General features: G+C 41.2%; 1 protein-coding gene across 3 annotated transcripts in view; it reads left to right on the forward strand.

Annotated features, from left to right (window-relative positions):
• PRKN (parkin RBR E3 ubiquitin protein ligase) overlaps positions 1-20,385 on the forward strand; it is an 852,414-nt gene that overhangs the window by 700,303 nt on the left and 131,726 nt on the right. For all 3 annotated transcript variants that reach the window (XM_068405902.1, XM_068405892.1, XM_068405910.1), the window contains exon 8: positions 6,919-6,980. In XM_068405902.1, the coding sequence (XP_068262003.1) occupies positions 6,919-6,980 (62 nt within the window). The remainder of the gene's footprint in view (positions 1-6,918; positions 6,981-20,385) is intronic.

The raw sequence follows: 20,385 nt of genomic DNA on the forward strand, positions 1-20,385 counted from the left end.
TTAATGGTGGTTAGCAATCATTGATCTTCCAGTAAAGTTGTATGCCCTCATGAATCCCCTGCATTTTAAGACCTGCAGATGTAAGGCTTGGGACTTGAGATGACAGGTTATTCACAGAACAGTTTTATCACTTTTATTTCTTTAAAAATTAAATCTTTCTTATAAAAAGGAAGATATCTGTAAGCACAGTGTAGGTCTACAAATTAATGAAGCTTTAAGTTTGGTTACATTAGAAAATTGTCTAGGTAACAACAGCGAAAAAAACCTCAATCATTTACTATTTACAAAATTATTGCTCATGAAGGTTTTAAAAAAATTGTGAAAATCGTTATAATATCCTTCTGTGGGATCTGTGAGAAAACATTTTTACATCTTTCACAATGCACAAGCACAAGCAGCATTCCAAAGATAGGGTTATGTGCTTATATTCTGTAAATTACATACTTGATATTCTTCATAATATCTTTCTCTCTTTTCAATAAAATATTTATGCATTCCAGACACTCTCTTTAGTTTTGCCTTTTTTCATGTTCACATAACATCAAAAATGAGAAAAGGTCACCCAAAACATCAAAACATTTAATTAACACAAGCACAATGAAGTCACTTCATGCTTTGAAATCATTGTCAGTTCCCATAAGGGTGACCGCACTGTCACCAGCACAGGATTGCTTTTCACTAGAAGAGACACAGACAGCAGAAAGATGTATTTTTTGCACCAATATTCCAATTAGCTGAACAGGTTGGAAGGAATGGGGAAAATGATATGACAAACAAATGCACACTAATTACGGGATTTCAAACCTGTTAAGTTTTGTGTGAAAGTCTAGCCCAACTCCCTCTTCTTGCTACCGTTTTACCATTCCCCTTGTTACCACCCACAGTGCAGGGCTGTGCTCTTCTTGTCATTCCTGCTCACTCAACAAAGTTGTCTGGGCTGGGTTGTGCTGCGATGAGTACTTGTACCTTGCACATGGAGTCCCAGCTGCTGTGTCCCAGCATAGCTAGAGGTTGGCTGTGCTCTGGATAGATACCTGCTGCCACAAGCACCTCTAAGCTGTGGGCTTCCTTGCCACCTTCCCTTGCTGTGCTCACATGGCAGGCCAGTGTACACTTGCCTATATGTATAAAAAATATATTTTTTTAATATATATATAATCGTTGCTATATTGCAAGTACTGCCATTAGAGTGCTGCATTTCCAAACTTTTAGAATGATTTTTTTGAATATGGAACATTTTTCATATCTGTACTTAAGTCAAATACGATTCTACATGGAGCGATCGGGGAAAAAAAGACACGTGTCCATTAATTTTCTAAGCATGAAGTGGTTATTCTCTTGCATCTGAAACATTTTCCAGTTGCAAGCTCAGTTTAACAATTAATACTGTGGAAAGATATCCTTTGAAGGACACTGATAGATATTCTTACATGGTTATGTTCAGAGCTCACAAAAGGGTATGTACTTTTCAGAACTAACAAGGGTTGATGCAGACATAAATTTTAAGTGAAAGAAATGGAAGTTATGCTGTGTTCATAATGTAAGTGCTCAGTTTGCAAGAAGCTAAGTATGATGGGAAAATTTACATGCTTAAAGTTAAGTATGTGCAGAAATGATTGGGATTGCAGCTGTTGGGTGAAATTAAGCTCATCTAACCTTAAAAGTCTAAAACTTAGTTGTGTAATTCTGACCTAGTTGCCTTAGATTCCTCAGTTAATGGAGATAAATGGAAACCTTTTTTGAGCCTATCTCAAACAATGGGAATTACCCTGTGAAGGTGTGTATTTTCTTCTATTGACTAAAAGGGAGCGTGCAATGAATGTGTTAGATTCATATAACCAATATTTACATGCTTAAATTCAGTGTATTTACCAATTGGGGAAAGATGAAACTTAACATTCAAAGCTGGAAATAATGCTACAAACGTATGGCAGAAGATAAGATGTAGCACACAATCCTACAGCAGAGGTATACATGATTGTAACTACATTTACTGAAGATGTTATATGATTTTCTATGATTCTCTGAGGCGAAAATTCAGTCCTTGAGGTGAAAAAATAATATATTTAGGATCAATATGCACTTCAGTTTGGTGCAGTTTGGGCAGCAATGTTCATCTCCTGTACCTATGACAAGGAGACAGAGCCACGCCATAACCCCCACTGATGCTGCAGGCAGCGGTGCACGGGCACAGTTAGCAGTGCCTCCCAGTTTAGGGGACTAGCAGATCCAAAAGCCCGTTAGCCTGTTTGTTTTCTTGGGAGCTTAAATAGTCCAGAATCCCTTGCTGTTTGGGCGTCTCAAGGGCCAGTGGCTTCCTGGGGGCATTGGGGGCTCTCCAGGGGGATCTGTCAGGGCAGGGCCTGGCAGCCAGGGCCCGTCACAGCCCCAGCCAGGAGCAGGCAGCCGGGACACCAGGGCAGCCCCAGCCTCAGGCATCAGGCACCTCCCTGGGAATGAGGACTGGCCAAGGCCAGGCCGGGACGTGGGACCATGGGTAGGCCTGGCTCGAGGGGCCCATGGCCAGGCAGGGCTGTGGGGAGCTGGAGACCAGCCCTGCTGTGGCATCACTGGCACAGGGGCTGATGGCCCCAGGGGCTGACATGGTGTCACGGGCTGTGGGGAGCCTCGGGGGGCCAGGCAGGGACAGTCTGGGCTGGTGGTGCCTCCGGGACCCTGGCACTGGCGTTGGCTCTCAGCCAGCTGTATTTGTAACAGCAGTCATTTTTTTGCTTTCATTTTGCTGGTTTATGCAGTATTATAGGGTTGATTTGATTTTTCCTTTGCCTTCTCACTGGAGAACATAAGTCATACAAAGTGATAATTTTAAGCAAAAACAAAACCAGAAGCTAATTCTGTCTGAGAAATAATATGTGAAGACTTAGGTAATTAAATTGGTAGTAGTTAGAATCATAGTTTAATTACAAGCGTTGCTGAAAATGTGTGTTCAGACCAGTTGAAATCAGGGGATTTAAGATGTTAGGAGACATTAAACTGTCCATCCTAAATTTTGCTTCTTTACTTTTCTCTTGAAGATACATATCCTTACATGAACAGATCAAAAATATATTTTATATCTTTATGAAAAGAATACCACAATGTAAATTGTAAATTTACAGTTGCAAATTTCTGTAACTTTGAATGTACCTTTCATTCATAAGTGCAGCATTTAGAGTTAAATAATAAAGCAATATCAGAATCAAGCAACAACACAATTATTCAAATAAGTAATCCGGGGTATGATGGAACATTTAGAAGCAAATAATATGCTTAAATTTAATTTAAGTAATAAATGCTTAAATAGAAGCAAAGAAATTACTTGTGGTGAGTTTATAAAGCTGCTGGTGCTTTGAACTGGGTATCATCCCTTCATAACGTAGTTTCCTGCTCAAACTCAGGCTCATTCCTAAACTGTCACATTAGTTTTATGGGTCTTACTGCTTTGAGGTCAGTGGAGCTATGTCAGAGGAAAAGTGGTATAAAAATACTAAAGATTTGCATCAGTTTTATATTTCATACATCTTGCTCTGCCTCCACAGTTAGCAAAAACCTGTAACAGTCATTGTAGCCAAGAACATATGAATCACATAGGTTTGAATGTCAGTTGGAAGAAGGAACTAATAAACAATTTAGCTGTCATTTTATCAGTCTGCAGATGTCCTCAGTTCAGAGTTTTGGCTTCTGATTAAAGGCAATTGTCCACACTTTTGCATCATGTCCTTTTAACGCTCTTATGTGTAATTGTTATTGATTGATTTATTCAAATATTTCTGTGGTTCGGTTTATGTCTGTGGAAATTTCCTTTATGCCTGTGCTTTGTCAAGTAATAATTGGGACGAGGGAAATGGAAAGTTTAAGTAATTGTTGACAATATTTATTATATGGGTTTCTGTGCTACAGAGGGCATAAAAACTAATCCTCAAACCATCCTATACAAAATAGCAGAAATCTGTAAAGTGCAGATTATTATTTCATGTGGCAAGCGCTAGTTGCACATCAGAGATTTAGAAAATGTGTTTTTCTTTTAAGCTTTGGTGTGCACAGTTTGCCAGTGAACCCATTGGGTGCTGTGCTTAACTTCTAATAATTTTCAAGTCACCATGTGTGTTTGCATATACATGAATATGTTGATGGCTATATGGGTGGTTTTGTGGGTGAGACGACAAATAGTTCTTAATGCCCTTCAGCAGAATAGGTATTTTTTAATGTCTTTTCTTTTTATTTATGGAATGGTTATTTGTCTATAGCCTTTGTCTCTAGTCACAGTGCAGGAATTTAACATTATCCAAGACTGTTTCAAAAGTCCCAGATATTTGGTAAAAATGGGTCACACCATTGGAGCATGTTTTACAAAGATCCGCTTACGGAACAGAAGAAATTAAAGTAGAAATAAGAAATATCAAAATGCATCCAGAAATATCCAAAAAGAAAGGAAGATGTTTCAATCTTACTTCTTTTTGGTTTCCATGTTTCTTCTTGACTTCCATTTTTTCCTCAAATTATTGTTTGACAACAATAATTGTTTGACAACAATAATTTCCATTGTTTCCTCAAATTATTGCTTCTGCAATGTGAAGATCTGAAAGGACTTCTTAGAGACAGCAGGCTGTTAATGTGTGTCAGTATAATTCAATATTGCATGCATTTGACCTTTCTGAACTTGCTGCTGGAAAGCATCTTGCCAACGGTGACATGGTTTTTAAGCTCTCATTCCTCTCCCTTTCCTAGTAACTTCAAGATCTCTTGTATAATCAGCTTTCAAGATCCAGTGAAAGTCTGGACTGTGAAAAGATTGTAAACTAGATTGGCAAGTCTCTGAAAAATAGACTATACAAAATATTCTATTGGGAAGAGGATGTAGCAGTGGACAACTAGTAACACTTAAACATATACATGTTTATGTATATGTCTATATGTATTTTCATACTGTAAAACATTTTTTTACAAGCAAAGATCCGGTTTTCAAAGTGTTTATAGTCTCTAACATGGAAGAAAGAGAGGATGCATGTAAACAGTTCACATAAGGGAGATTATATAAATTATGCATGAGGGCAGAATGGGATGGATTTCTGGGAGAAATAGGCATTCAGGAAATATGATTTCAATGAGAATGGAAAGAGAAAAAGTTCTTGCTAGGCAAGAATCATAGAATCGTTTTGGTTGGAAAGGACCTTTAAGATCATCGAGTCCAACCATTAACCTAATGCTGCCAAGTCCACCACTAAAACATGTCCCTAAGCACCACATCTACTCATCTTTTAAATACCTCCAGGGATGGTGACTCAACCACTTCCCTGGGCAACGTGTTCAACTGCTTGATAACCCTTTCAGTGAAGAAATGTTTCTTAATATCCAATCTAAACCTCCCCTGGCACAACTTGAGGCCATTTCCTCTCATTCTATCACTTGTTACTTGGGAGAAGGGACCAACACCCACCTCGCTACCACCTCCTTTCAAGTAGTTGTAGAGAGTGATAAAGAAGAAGGAAACTTTCCCATTTTAGGGGATTTAGTGCATAATAAATTGGAAGGGAGAGGGAATAAAGAAATTCTTACCATATGCTTAAACCGTGGCCACCTTAAGCCTTGGCTACCTTTAAAAGGGATTGCTGATGAAGTTATGTTGATGGTGCATTCTCCACTTGTACCTCCTCTGAATAGAGATAAAGCATTTACCAGCAAGAAGCTGTTCTGAATATCATTTAAATCAGTTCCCTAAGTAGAAAATGTTATACCAGTAGAAGACTTGTACAAGTATAATTGTGTCTATGGTAGGGTTTTTGTCTTTTTTAGTTATGTTGCTTGCAAGTATAAAGGCTTTTCCCTTTGTATCCCTAAGACAGCTATGCCAACAGAAGTTGTGAGTGTAGACCATGCCTCATTGGCTTTGAGTGAAGCCACAGTGCTGACGGAGATTTCCTGACAACCATCTCCAGATTCATTTGCATTCTTTTAATAGCAGTCGTTAAGGGTGAGAGGTAACTATTTGTAGTTGCATCAGCAGAAAAGCGGGTTGATAAAAATTGTAGTTCCTCACTGTTCTGGGGAGAACTGTGCTCTTAATTCCTTTTAAGGAGTTTTCTCTGCTCACAAGTAGATGCTTCAATTTATAGTAAGAAGAATAAAGCCCAGATTGCTTTCACAGTCTGTCCCTTACCAGAAATGAGTCTAGTAGTGTACAAAAGTGCCTTGGATTTCATCACCAGGAAGGTAATCACAGCCTGAATAGGCCAGTGAAGTGCACGGCATCTAGCAAAACATGTTCTTTCTCACTGGCTGGTACAATCGTGAAAGCCTGTAGTGACTGAACATTGATCTGATTGCAAAGTTCTGGCAAATCGCTCCGCTGCCTGCATAGCTGGTTTGTGTATTACACCTGTGGGTGACGACTATATGTTTGTGAAATGGATTATATTTATGACAGCCAAAATTAAAGTGATCTGTGGGGATTGCAGAGCCTATGAATTCCCCTTCAGGGAATCAGGGAAAGCCTGTATTACGCTTAGAAATTAGTCCAAACCTGGTGCGTGAACCAGAATTCAGCTTTGGGCAGCTCCAAGGTTTTGATGTGACATCCTCTTTTAACAGGCTTTTTGGCTTACAGTAAGGGGCTGGTGTTATCTGGCAGACAGTGCTGCCCTTTTCGTCTTGCTTTTGTTTGTAGTCCTTTGGGGAAAGGGCTAAAATATTCAGAATATAACCTTTCTAAGTGTTCTCAGTAGCATGCTCAGAAATGTGGAAGGATTATTTGATAGATGGTTTTCAGCATTCTGGTGCCTGCAGAACCCTGGCTAATCTTTCTAATCTTCTTCATCTAAGGTAATCTGTATATTCTATCCTCTCTGCATCTGTGTGTCTTATACTGAAACTGCGCTGACAGGAAGATCTAAAATGCCTATTTTTGTTTCTTTCCAACAGCTGGCTGTCCAGACTCCTTGATTAAAGAGCTTCATCACTTCAGGATTCTGGGAGAAGAACAGGTGAGTTAGCATCTCAAAGGCAGCGTCTTAATGTCATGAAAGACAGACGCTAATGAGACAGTTTTGTCTCTCTCCAGGGAGGCAGAGTGTTCTCATGACCCTCAATGACCTGAAATGTGAGGGAAAAAAAATCACACAGGAGATATACGTGAAATTTTTTTCTTCCTTCTATCCATTAGCCTTAACAGGTTATTAATTGGTACATCTGCTACCTGCTACAGCTTTTCGGCTTTTGACTACAGCAGTAAACAGGCTCTCTAAAACAGCAGATCTGACTAAAGGATTGATACCTACAGCTACTCATTATATTATCCATCTCTTTTTTGTGGCTTTTTTTCTCTTTTAAAAGTGTGTTTCTCATTCATAATTATAACTGTGCTTTTCACTCAGAAAACTTTATGTAGAGGGATCTTAGGAAAGCATTAAGTGAGGTATGCTTTACAACACTCACAAGATGGTCATAGTTATTAGTTTGTCAATAATGAAATTAACGTACAGAGATATTGAGAAAATGGCCTTAAATTTTGAGAGACAAGTTGAATTTTCAAATGCTCAGTGCTTTGAAATTCAAGTTGTCTTTGTCTGTGAAGTATCTCTCCTAATGTACTGGTTATAAAGCCTAACTGCCTGACATAGAGTTGCAGGTACTAGGGATCGAAGGCCTGAAAGCTCAGCATTAGTGTGTTTTACATCAGAATATCTGTGTCTTTTAATGAACCTAGAACCAAGGGAATTGCACAAGGTTATATGAGGGCTGTGACAGAAGTAGGAGCAGGTCCTGGCATGTTAATTCAAAGTCTGGTTTCTTAGCTTTATATCAGATTATATTGTCAAGAACACCCTGTTGCTTCTCCTTTCCCTGTCACTCTCCTAGAGGTATATTTTTATTACAGTTAGGGCTGCTGGTACATTTTCTAGACTTCCAGTTTTCCTCCACCAGCCTTCCACTTCACTTATTATAGAAAGTCAAAAGCCAGATTCCTCAGGGACTCAGCTTCTCAGCAAGAAGGCAGCATGAAGGGTAGTGCGGGAGGATTTGTCTGACAGGAATAGAAAAAAAGACAGAAAACAGACCAGGCCAAGGGGGATACTGGAAGCAGGAATCTGGTGAGACTGAGGATTTAGGAAGAGGAAGGAAAAGAAATTATGACCAGAATTGATGGGGCCAAGAGACTGGTTAGAGCCAGATGATAAATGGAGGGCAGACTGAGATGAAGCCTGGGGACACTCAAGAGAAGGGGCTGGCTAGTGAAAGAGGGTAGGAGTAGAAACCAGAATGGTAGGGATGAGGGTGTGTCAAGGAGCTGGGGCCAAGGACTGGAAGGGAATGACCAAATATGGAAACTTGCTAAAGAGACTGGTAAATAAAGGAAGATATGTACTTAATGAGCTGCATGAGGAGGTGAAGCTAAGCAGAGTAGGAGGAGTGGGACAAAAGGAGAGATTTGAAGGAATGGTAGGGAGCAGCTAAACTGAGAGACTGCGAGTATGAGGGAGAGGGCTGAACCAGACAGACTTTGATAGCTCCAGTGGCAGAACTCTGAGGATGGAGTTATACACCCCAGCCTTGCTAATGACTCCTGACAGAGCAGTATAGTTTAATTGATGGACTTACTTTTTTTTTCTGTTTGCTTTTTAGAAAAGGAAATTGTAGACATAAAAATAAAGGCTAAAAGAGTTAAGAGTGCAAATGAAGAATTCAGACATTAGGAAATGTCAGATAAAGATTCTTTATGTAATCTTAATACTTCCTTTCTTTGTTCCACTAGCCTACCCTTACACCTTTGCACTAAGAGAGTATTAAATTATATGATCATATGCAAACTTCAGAAGTAGGATGATGTAAACCACAAGGAACCACAAAAGAAAAGATATTTAATTTCTGTCCAATAGTAAGAGAAGTCTTGAAGAGAGTAGAGGAGTTTGATGAGGAAAGCCTCACTAATCAGATGAACACAGTATTTTTGCCACTTGTAATATTTTTGGTATTCTTTCAGACTTCCGTAGTGAAACTACTCCTCTTTGTATTGGATACACCTAAACCGATGAGAAATTTTTGTCAACATGCATTAGGAGCATAAAACTATGCAGATGGAAAGTTGTTTTGCAGAATGGGTGTGACCTATAAATATTTGCCTTTCTCTGAAACAGGCTACATTAACAGGTTGTTTGGATACAGTGGGTATCATCACGGTCTTAACAAATGTCTTTGCAAGTAGTGAACATTGCCCTGAGGCTTGAATTATTCTATAAGCCTGTACAAGTATAAAGAATATTGCAATTATATTCTGTCCCTACAAAAACATTGTTATCATGAGTCTGCTGATGACCACAGTAGCTCTTGCTTGAAGTTAGCACACACTTTGACAGGGACAAGTTGGTGCAAAAGCAAGGTAAAAAAAGTTAAAATACATCTAAATGAAGAAAGAAAGGAATTTCAGGCAAAGTCCTTATTCACATGGCTATCTAATTATTTCTTATATTTTTTTAGTTATATATTTGCTTTTTAAAAAATATCTAAAGTGTGTCTTTTTCTGTTGTCGTGCATACTAGATAGGAAAAAAAATCATAATTATAACACTGTTTTATTCAGACTGCTTACAATTTCAGTATTATCAACCAACATCTATTTTCTTTCACTCCAAGCAACAGTCAAAGAATAATAGGGGCGTGTTACTGCTTCATGTCCAATCTTGATTTATTTTTAAAATGCTCATGTATTTAAGGCCAGATTATAAAAGCAGAATGGACTATTGGGATAATCTGTTCTGATCTCCTTTAGAATACACATTACATGACTTTCTTGGATTAATTCTTGTTTAAACTGGAGTATATTGCCTAGAAAAACATCCATTCTTTGTTTACAAATCACTTGCAGACATTAGATCCTATCATACCTCTCAGTAGTGAAAGAGAAAAAATTCCCAGCCTCTTTTCTTTCCACCACTCTACCAGCACCAGTATGCTCCCTGCATTGCGTATCTCCCATTCCCCATCTCCTTTACATTCCCAATTCCCTTTGTCCTGTCACAAGGCGATAGTTGATCATCATCATAAAAAATTACTTCAACCTATGAACACAAATCAGAAAAAGACACCATACCCTGAAACAGGACTAAAAATATTGTTTACACAGCAAAAGGGAGTCTGTCAGTCAGACTGTCAGCTAGATATGTTTCAGACAGAATGAAGGAACCTTTCAGTTTAAAATGGACATTCCCACTGGAACTTGTGGGTTCCAGTTAAACCAGTGGCTGCCCAATAAGGAATATAACTTCCCTTCTAGAGATTTCTATTTATTCATCTAAGAGGTGCCTTAGTGCTTTTGGACGTGGATGGACACAGCTCAGATTCAGCTCACAATCCATCACACTGCTGCCCAGACAGAAATCCTGTTCTTCAACTGTGGGTAATAGTTTCTTCCTAGAAAAATAGCTTTACATGTGACTGTGCTGAAAAGTAAGTTGTTTGCTTAAGCCTCGTTTACCAACAGGCCAGATACCCCTGTAGCATGAACTTAACCATTCATGTTACATGTTCGTTACGTCCTCTTCTCAAATTGTTACAAGCTTTACCACTGATGTTTCTATGTTCTTCATTTTCTTCTAAGTCATTGATAAAAATTTTAGGTGGCAAAAGGCCAAGAATCGGTACCTTCAGGACCTTTTTGGAAACACACCTGCTTAGAAATGATTGCCCGTTTACAAATATATTTTAGACAGGTAGCTAAGTTTCCATCCTCTTAATATATGGCATGTTAATTTTGTATCACTCTAGATACATAATCAAAATGCCATGTGGCAGCAAGACAAGTGCATTAGAGAAGTCTGCTTCATCAACTCTCTTACCTTTGTCAACCAAATTTCAGTCAAATTAAAATCAAGCAACTGTTCCTAATACAAAACCCTGGTCTCTACCTTTTGTTCATCAAGTATTTGTTTCCTGTAAATACTGACCATATATAATTTTGGTTGATGTCATTAAGAGACTTTTTGAGCAGCTTGCAGGATCAAACCACTTGAAAACCTGTGTCTGCCTGTCTATCTGTCTACCCAAATAAAAAGTTTCTTTATCTAAATGTAACATTGAAGGAAAACTAAGGCTGAAAAAACAAGGCTTTGTGTTTAACTTGAAGCATGAAGAGTTGCTGATTAATATTTCCTAAAAGGAGTTCTGTAAATAATAAAACAGTTGTCCAAATAGCCAAACTTCTCTGTAGTCTCCTGGACATGTAAATCTCCCATGTCTTCTATTCCCTCGGGAATGTACATTATGGGAAATTCATTCTAGCTGGAAAGTCTGTCTTTTAAGGTTTAGTTGGTGGCAACAAGATAGTTTTTAAAGCGGGAATTGTTTTTAGACTTTATGGAAAGAGGTAATCATAGTCTGTGTGATACAAGCTTCCCTGGTACATGATATGTATTGTGGATACCTAACTTACCACGTAAAACCAGCTTCCAAAGTAATTGGCTTAATATGCAACACAAACGCATTTAGCAACAGATTGCTACCTGACTTGAAACTTGACCCTTGGAGAAGGTGCCAAAAAGCCTGACCTAGAAAAGTCAACAAAAGCAGCTTTGAGTGGTTTGTTTTGGACCTCCTTTTCACAGGCTCTCCCAGTGCACATAGGTCTGTACAAGGCAAAGAGAGCCTCCTGGACATGCAGCCCCAGGAAGGGTAAAACCTGAAGGTTTCTAGCTGTCCTTAGCTCTGCTGAGCTTTTTCTTGCTATTTGATCTCACTATTCATAATCCATCATTTCACCTAGCATAATGGATGCTGTTCAACATGCTGGCTAACTGCTTCACTTCACAGATACCTGAGATGATACACTTAGGATTGGGATGAAATATTTATTAACTGGGGAACTATTGAAAAATAGCACAATATAAGAAAGTTAGTCTCCTGCAGTAGCCATTTGCCCTGTCAGGCTGACTGTCTCTGCAAGTAAATGCAAATGGTTCTACAAGTGGAGATAGTACAAGCTGCTTACAGAAATATGTTAGAGATGCAGTAAATATGGGCTCTGTCCAAATACAGTGGAAGGCAGGTAGTTCAACAAGACAGTGACAGAGACAGCAGAGAGAACACTTTAATTCAGACCTAAACACCACTGTATACCAACATAGCAAGATGACTCACAGTGAACTGTTATGGAGTCTCCCTAATGACTCTGAAAAACTTTCATCTTCTTTCCAAAGTGACAGAAAAAATCTTGTTTAATTGTTTAAATGGAATATTGTGATTCATGAATAAAATAGCAGCTACATCTGAAGGCTGGAAGGGAAAACAAATAACGCAAGAGCAATCTGCTGCTATACCTGAGTGCCCCCAACAGGTCATAGCACGGATGAAGCAGATGACATGCTAGTGGCAGGAAAAGAAGCTGCTAAGTAATGTATAGCTGTGCTTCTCTGGTATATCATCTGCTCTGACAACTTTGCAGAATGTATTGGCCAGTTTCTTGATATTTTGACAGGGGAATGATCAATTTTAACAGATCTCTCCTATCAGCTGCTACTGCAACTCATATCACTGCTCACTTTTTCATTAGAAATGTTGTGGGCATTTACATGCCTGGAATCAGAGCAAGCCTGAAAGGGGACACTTTCTTTTTTTTTCACATTTCCTTGCCAGTTGGGGAAAACTTATGCAAAGGAATACCCTGTTTTGAAAATCTGCAGCTGCACATCCCCATGCTGTTCAAAGGTGGTGTGGGCTTGTGCTAGGTTTTCCTGTGAGATGTAACTTTAGGAGATATGCAAATCTAGTATTAAAAGAACACAATGTGGACAGAAATGATTTTACATTAACTGAAGTTTTAAAGAAATTTGTATACGATATGTGTGTGTGGCAAGGGGAAAGTACTTTTGATTTTTTTTTGCTTGCAATACTTGCTAGAGGAATTTTTTTTAAGTATATGCTACAGAATGTTAATGTAAAGTCAGTCTTAAACTAATTGATATATATTTACCTATTCAGGCAAAAGTAATGTCATGTGACAATTCTAATTAATCTGCTGAGTTTAATGCAGGAAACTGTCAAATATTATCAGCAAAGTGTTTCTCAAGTATTTGTGGGTCAAGATTTTTGGATAACTACACTTAGAAAAAATGTAAGGTAAATTTCGATAATTCACATGCACTAAAAGAAAAAAAGAATAAATTTTCACTTAATAATTTCTCCAGTTCATAATTACTAAACCAAAGCTATTTTGTTAGTATTCTCAAATCTGTATCTTTACAAGTATAGTTCCTTACATATCTGTGCTTTCCCACCCAGTACCCTGGCTTCAGCTACTACGCAATATGAGTGATACCTACACACATCTCTCAGTTTCTTCCACTTTTCTGTCTAACATCTGATTTCTGTCCAACTCATTTGGCTCATCTTTTGGATTTATCATCACCATCCCATCACTCTCTAAAATTGAGCTACTGCATTTAACGCCTGATCCTCTTTACACCACCTTTTTTTTATAGCTGGAACTACACCACAAACTTTACAGTCCTCCAATATCATATGACCAGTGATGTGTCTCTCTTTTCTCCCCATGCTGTATCTGCTTTGAATGCCTCCTAACAGCCTTCTTCCCTGACTTCAGAAGTAATTGGAATCCATGTGACTTCCTGAGCTTTGTCTCTCCTGAATTATCAGAAATTTATCCTCTTTGAGTTCTTGTCATAGGCAGGGCATCTGTACTTTCTTACTCCTTTTTTAACTTGTTCTCTGTGTACTATACAAGGAAGAGTAACTTATTTTTAGTTCAACAGCTGAAATAAAAAAATGGTGAGAAAGATGGGAGAAAGTACTTGTGATCAAAACTAATTTAAAGGCTATTTTTTTCCTGTCAAAACCAAAAAAAATGTCGTTTTGTGTAGTACCCAAATTTCCATTTGTTTACTTCTCTGTAACAACTATCAATGCTGGTAGCAACTTGACTGCTTCTAAAGATAGATAGAGGAATTCTCTTCCACCCAGCTTTCATTAAATTCAGTGAGAGGATTTGAACCCCAGTGTTCAGGATCTCGGGTAGATGTAGAAGTTGGGACTTCTTCTGTCCCTTGTATGACTTTGACCTGCTTTCATGGAATATGCATATATTCACTTTTGTGATCTGAGAAGTGGAATTCCTGGAAGCCACTATCAACTTCAGTGAATCTCAGTTGCACAATTTGCAACAGCATCAGCTGAAAAGATTTCCTTGCATCAATTACAGCCTTGGTGGTTGTCATTTGTAGGGGAGAAAGGAATGTGTATTCGAGCTCCACAAGGGCCAGAAGGGACTAAATGTTTATCTCCAGCATTCAGTCCATGCAGACTGATCCCACAAATACCTGCTGGAAGATCACTAACTTCCAATAGTTTGTAAATACGGTGCCAAGCCATACACTGTGCTTAGTCCATCTTCCAAGCCATACACTGTGCTTAGTCCACTTTCCACATGCTGCCTCTCCTATATTCAGTTTGCTTTCTGCTATAACTTGCTCCAGTGTCCTCTCTTCTCAATATTCTTTATTTTCTATTTTCATACTCCTCACTGTGTGCTTGCTTTCATATCATTCTGCAAACTGCAGTCTTTCCTTTCTTTCCCCCTCTCTTCTCTAGTTTAGTTTTGTCCATGAATTGTGTTGCATTGATCCAGTCATGGGTTTCTTATCTAAGCATTTTCTCAAGACTGCCTTACCCAATTTTCCATGACTCCCCAAAGTCGGCAAATTCCAACCCTGTCGAAGGTGGTTCTCTTTCTGGTCTCCTTTGTGGTGCTCCAGTGGGAACAAGAAGGAGCTGATGCTCTAAACTTGCTCTTCCCAACATATCACTGGCCAGCAGAGGAGCCCAGTAACTCAGGAAAAGTAAAGTAAGGGTGCTCCATGGAGAACCATGTCAGTCCATCTCTTTTAAATCTATATTTTAGATGACACTTCGGTAAGTATTTTTACTAATCCAATTAGTACTAAGGGTTTTGTACTTAAATTGCCTAATTACATTATGGAACTAATTCTTTTTTTTTAATGTGTATAATACATATAAATAAAGTGCTTAGTCTACATTATGGACTAATAGCCTCCACAATCTAATTTTGAAACACACAGATGGTTATTTGATTTATAGGAGCAGTAAAAACAATCTGACTCCAGAAAGTAGATTTTCTTTCCTCTGAGACCGTTAAAAGAAACAAGTAATCAAATTACCTTTCAGAGATTAGAAATTTTGGCTTTACATCTACTGTTAAACTTTTGTCCAAAGTTCCCTGTGAGGCTACTACTGAGCAGATGCTTTTATGTGTGAGAAAAAAAAAGGGAAAATAAAGAAAATAAAGAAAACTGTGCCCAAAGTGTAAAAGCAAAATTAAAATAGCACAAGGCACATGTGCTGTGGCGGGGGACGTTGGAATAGATGATCTTTTAAAGTCCCTTCCAACATAAACCATTCTATGGTATTAAAACATAACTTGCAAAATAAATAACATGACAAGGAATCACTGTGTTCACATAGTGTATTTTGCAAGAGTTCTGTGCATCCAGGTGCATTTCAGTTTTGTCTTAGTGTCTGAATCTCAATGTAATTGAAAAGACTGCAATCTATAGTTAAACCTGTTTTGTTCCTGTATCAGCCCAATGATTTAGTTTACATTACACTTGATTTACAACATTAAATGATTGAATATCTGCTGGTTGAAAACCTGGTACCACTCTAAGACTCAAGGGAAATCATCCCACTCTGGAAAGTGAGGAGCAGGGAATAAAGTACTACAATTATCCAGCCTCCATGTCTATGTCATACTATAATTTATAATTACAGAATCACAGAATCAACCAGGTTGGAAGAGACCTCTGGGATCATCAAGTCCAACAGTTGCCCTGACACCACCACGTCAACTAGACCATGGCACTAAGTGCCATGTCCAGTCTTTTCTTAAACACATCCAGAGATGGTGACTCCACCACCTCCCTGGGCAGCCCATTCCAATGTCTAATAACCCTTTCTGAAAAGAAATTCTTCCTCATGTCCAACCTGAACCTCCCCTGGCGAAGCTTGAGGCTGTGTCCTCTTGTCCTATCGCTAGTTGCCCGGGAGAAGAGGCCAACTCCCACTTCACTACAACCTCCCTTCAGGTAGTTGTAGACTGCAATAAGGTCACCTCGGAGCCTCCTCTTCTCCAGGCTAAACAACCCCAGCTCCCTCAGCCGTTCCTCATAGGTCAGACCCTCCAGACCCTTCACCAGCTTGGTTGCCCTCCTCTGGACTCGCTCCAACACCTCAACATCTTTCTTGAAGTGCGGGGCCCAGAACTGAACACAGTACTCAAGATGCGGCCTCACCAGGGCCGAGTACAGAGGGACGATCACTTCCCTAGACCGGCTGGCTACACTATTCCTAATAGAGGCCAGGATGCCATTGGCCTTCTTGGCCACCTGGGCACACTGCTGGCTCATGTTTAGCCAGCTGTCGATCAGCACCCCCAGGTCTCTTTCTGCCGGGCCGCTTTCTAACCACTCTTCCCCAAGCCTGTAGCACTGCATGGGGTTGTTGTGGCCGAAGTGTAAGAGCCGGCACTTGTTCTTGTTGAACCTCATGCCGTTGGTCTCGGCCCATCTATCTAACCTGTCCAGATCCCTCTGTAGGGCCTTCCTACCCTGCAGCAGATCAACACTCCCACCCAGCTTGGTGTCATCTGCAAATTTACTGAGGGTGCACTCAATCCCTACGTCTAGATCATCTATAAAGATATTGAACAGCACTGGCCCCAGAACTGAGCCCTGGGGAACACCGCTAGTGACCGGCCGCCAGTTGGACTTTGCCCCATTCGCCACCACTCTCTGGATTCGGCCATCCAGCCAGTTTTTAACCCATTGAAGAGTCCACCCATCCAAGCCCCGGGCAGCCAGTTTGTCTAGGAGGATGCTGTGGGAGACAGTGTCAAATGCCTTACTGAAGTCTAGATAGACTACATCCACAGCCCTGCCCTCATCTACTAAGCGGGTCACTTTGTCATAGAAGGAGACCAGGTTGGTCGAGCAGGACCTGCCTTTCATGAATCCATGTTGGCTGGCCCCGATGCCCCCATTGTCCTGCATGTGCCGTGTAATGGCACTCAGGATGATCTGTTCCATCACCCTGCCTGGCACCGAGGTCAGGCTGACAGGCCTATAGTTCCCTGCATCACCCTTCCGACCCTTCTTGTAGATGGGCGTTACATTTGCTAATTTCCAGTCAGCTGGAACTTCTCCAGTTAACCAGGACTGCCGGTAGATAATAGAGAGCGGTTTGGCAAGTTCATATGCCAGTTCCTTCATTACTCTGGGGTGAATCCCATTCGGGCCGATAGCGTTGTGGGTGTCCAACTGGCACAACAGGTCACTAACCGCCTCCTCCTGGATCCTGGGAGGTTCACACAGCCCCCCGTCCCTAACTTCAGGCTCTGGGGGCCGAGTCTCCTGAGGACAACCGGTCTTGACATTAAAGACCGAGGCAAAGAAGGCATTGAGCACCTCTGCCTTTTCCTCATCCCCTGACACTACACTACCCTCCTCATTCAGCAAGTGGTGGAGGCTCTCCTTGACCCTTCTTTTGCTGTTGATGTATTTGTAAAAGCTTTTTTTGTTATCTTTGACCGTAGCAGCCAAATCAAGCTCTAATTGAGCTTTGGCCCTTCTAATCTTCTCCCTACACGACCTGGTAACATCCCTATAGACCTCACAAGTTACCCGACCCTTCTTCCAGAGCAAATATGCTTTCTTTTTTTCCTTAAGTTCTAGCCTAAGTTCTCTGTTTAACCAGGACGGTCTTCTTCCCCGACAGCTTGTCTTCCTACACACCGGGACAGCCTGCTCCTGAATATTTAGCAATTCCCTTTTGAAGCATGTCCAGCCTTCCTGGACTCCTTTGCCCTTCAGGACCGATTCCCAAGGGACTCCGTCCACCAGCCTCTTAAACAGGCTAAAGTCTGCCCAGCGGAAATCTAAGGCAGAAGTTCTGCTCTTGCCCCTCCTTACTTCCCCCACTATCGAAAACTCTAACATTTCGTGGTTGCTACTCCCAAGACGGCCACCGACCCTCACATCTCCCACTAGTCCTTCTCTGTTCACAAACAACAGGTCAAGCAGGGCCCCTCCTCTAGTGGGTTCATTTACCACTTGCATGAGGAAGTTGTCCTCCACACATTCGAGGAATCTCCTAGATTGCTTCCTCTCTGCCATGTTGTATTTCCAGCAGACATCTGGCAAGTTGAAGTCGCCCACGAGTACAAGGGCCGGCGACCGGGCGGCTTCTGACAGCCACTTGTAAACGCCTCGTCCGCCTGCTCATCCTGGTTGGGTGGTCTATAACAGACTCCCACCGTAATGTCCGCCCTGCTGACCTTCCCCCTGATCTTTACCCATAAACATTCAACCTTGTCATCCTCACCATCTTCCTCAATTTCGACACAGTCCAAGCACTCCCTAACATACAGCGCTACCCCACCGCCTCTCCTGCTTCGCCTGTCCCTCTTAAAGAGCTTATAGCCATCCATAGCAGCACTCGAGTCATGAGAGTCATCCCACCACGTTTCTGTGATGGCAACCACATCATAACCTTCCTGCTGTACAGTGGCTTCTAGCTCTTCCTGTTTGTTGCCCATACTGCGTGCATTGGTGTAAACGCACTTCAGCTGGGCTAGCGGCCTTGCCCCCGATGCAGGCCTGCCACCCCTAGGTTCATTTGTGGCTGTCCTGGTCTTATCCCCCTCCCCCATCGAACCTAGTTTAAAGACCTCTTAACCAGCCCTGCCAACTTCTGGGCCATAACCCTTTTCCCCTTCTGACTCAGGTGTTCCCCATCCGGCATAAGCAGGCCCGGTGCCATGAAAGCCGCCCCGTGGTCAACAAACCCAAAATCCCACCTACAGCACCAGTCTCTTAGCCACATATTAATCTGTTGTACTTTCATAGTCTTTTCCCTATTTTCACCAAACACTGAAGGAATTGAAGAGAATATCACCTGGCACCTACCCCCTTTACCAAACGCCCCAGGGCCCTGAAGTCCCTTTTGATTGCCCTGGCACTTCTCTCTTCAATCTCATCCCTACCCACCTGGAATACTAATAGTGGGTAGTAGTCAGAGGGCCTCACCAGTTGAGGAATCCTCCTGGCAACATCCCTTACCCGAGCCCCAGGGAGGCAGCATCCCTTACCCTCGCCCCCCACTCATCTCAGTCGCTATCGCTGCAACCGCTGCTGCCGACTGACAGCAGAAGATTCACAGCTCCTTGGCACCTTCCTCTCCTTGTGCACTGGGAGGGAGTCAGCGCCCTGCCCAAAGAGCTGCAAACGGCTGTGGCCTCCCCCGTCCTGGGACACACACAGTCACTGCTGACTCCCCCTCTCCCCTCTGGCCAGGGACTAGTCCCTGCCCTCCAGGAGGCTCTTTATCACCCGATCACGGGGGGTGGTGCTACGCCCCCTCCTCTCCTGATTCGTTGCCGGGAACTTCCGGGTCTCGGGGCTGCTGCTCGGGGCGGGGCGGGCCAGAGCACGGAAACCGCAGCTACGGCCCGATCTTGCCCCCACTCACCTCAGTCGCTGCCGCCGCTGCCGCTGTTGCCAGCTGACTGTTTGTTATGGTTTCACCGTGTTAATAATTTATAAAAAGTCATTTCTAAAGGTCCTGACAAGTTTTTATGAGCAAAGATTGCATTAAAGAACTTCATCATATGGTTGAAATACTATAAGTAGAGCTGGGAATTTTTTCCACCCAAATTTTTATTTCAATAAAAGTATACATTTGGGTTGACTGGGACAATTCACAAACTGAGGGGAAAGTTCACAGGAGGATGCAATTTTCAGAGAAAAAACAATCAGAATGCTCTACGACTATGTTGTTCACATACCTTTAGCTGTCTTACCACTAGTGGTTTAGAGTAAATCATATTTTTAAAGCCTTTTTTTTTTTCAAATAAGCATTGAAATATATGGTTCTATGGTGAATCCAGCAACTATTTACCTACCTGTATTTCTGAGGACCTTGTTACAGTAACATATAAATGGCTGACATGCGTTGCTCAAAAGCTGATTTCTAGCAGCAGTAGATGGCTGGTGATTTCTGTGTAATTTTATGCCCCTCATTACCATCGTATTTGATGTCCTCATGACTATTAATGGAGTTTGCCTCTTAACACTACAGTGAAATCAGCAAGTATCATCCTCCCTCTTTACGAATGGGGAACTAATGAGAAGCACAGATTAAGTGACCTACGTGAAAACCACTGGAATGCTGTGATGCTGCCAGGAATTGAAATCAGATGCCATGGATGCCAGTTCAGTAAAGTTCCCCATATATTAAACTTTGTAAGAGTTTTTTCCTAAAAATGATTGCAGATATTTTTCCTCTTTGTAGTATGCAGAATTGTGTTACACAT

The sequence above is a fragment of the Nyctibius grandis genome, chromosome 1 (assembly GCF_013368605.1).
Source record: "Nyctibius grandis isolate bNycGra1 chromosome 1, bNycGra1.pri, whole genome shotgun sequence".
Taxonomy (NCBI): Eukaryota; Metazoa; Chordata; class Aves; order Nyctibiiformes; family Nyctibiidae; genus Nyctibius; species Nyctibius grandis.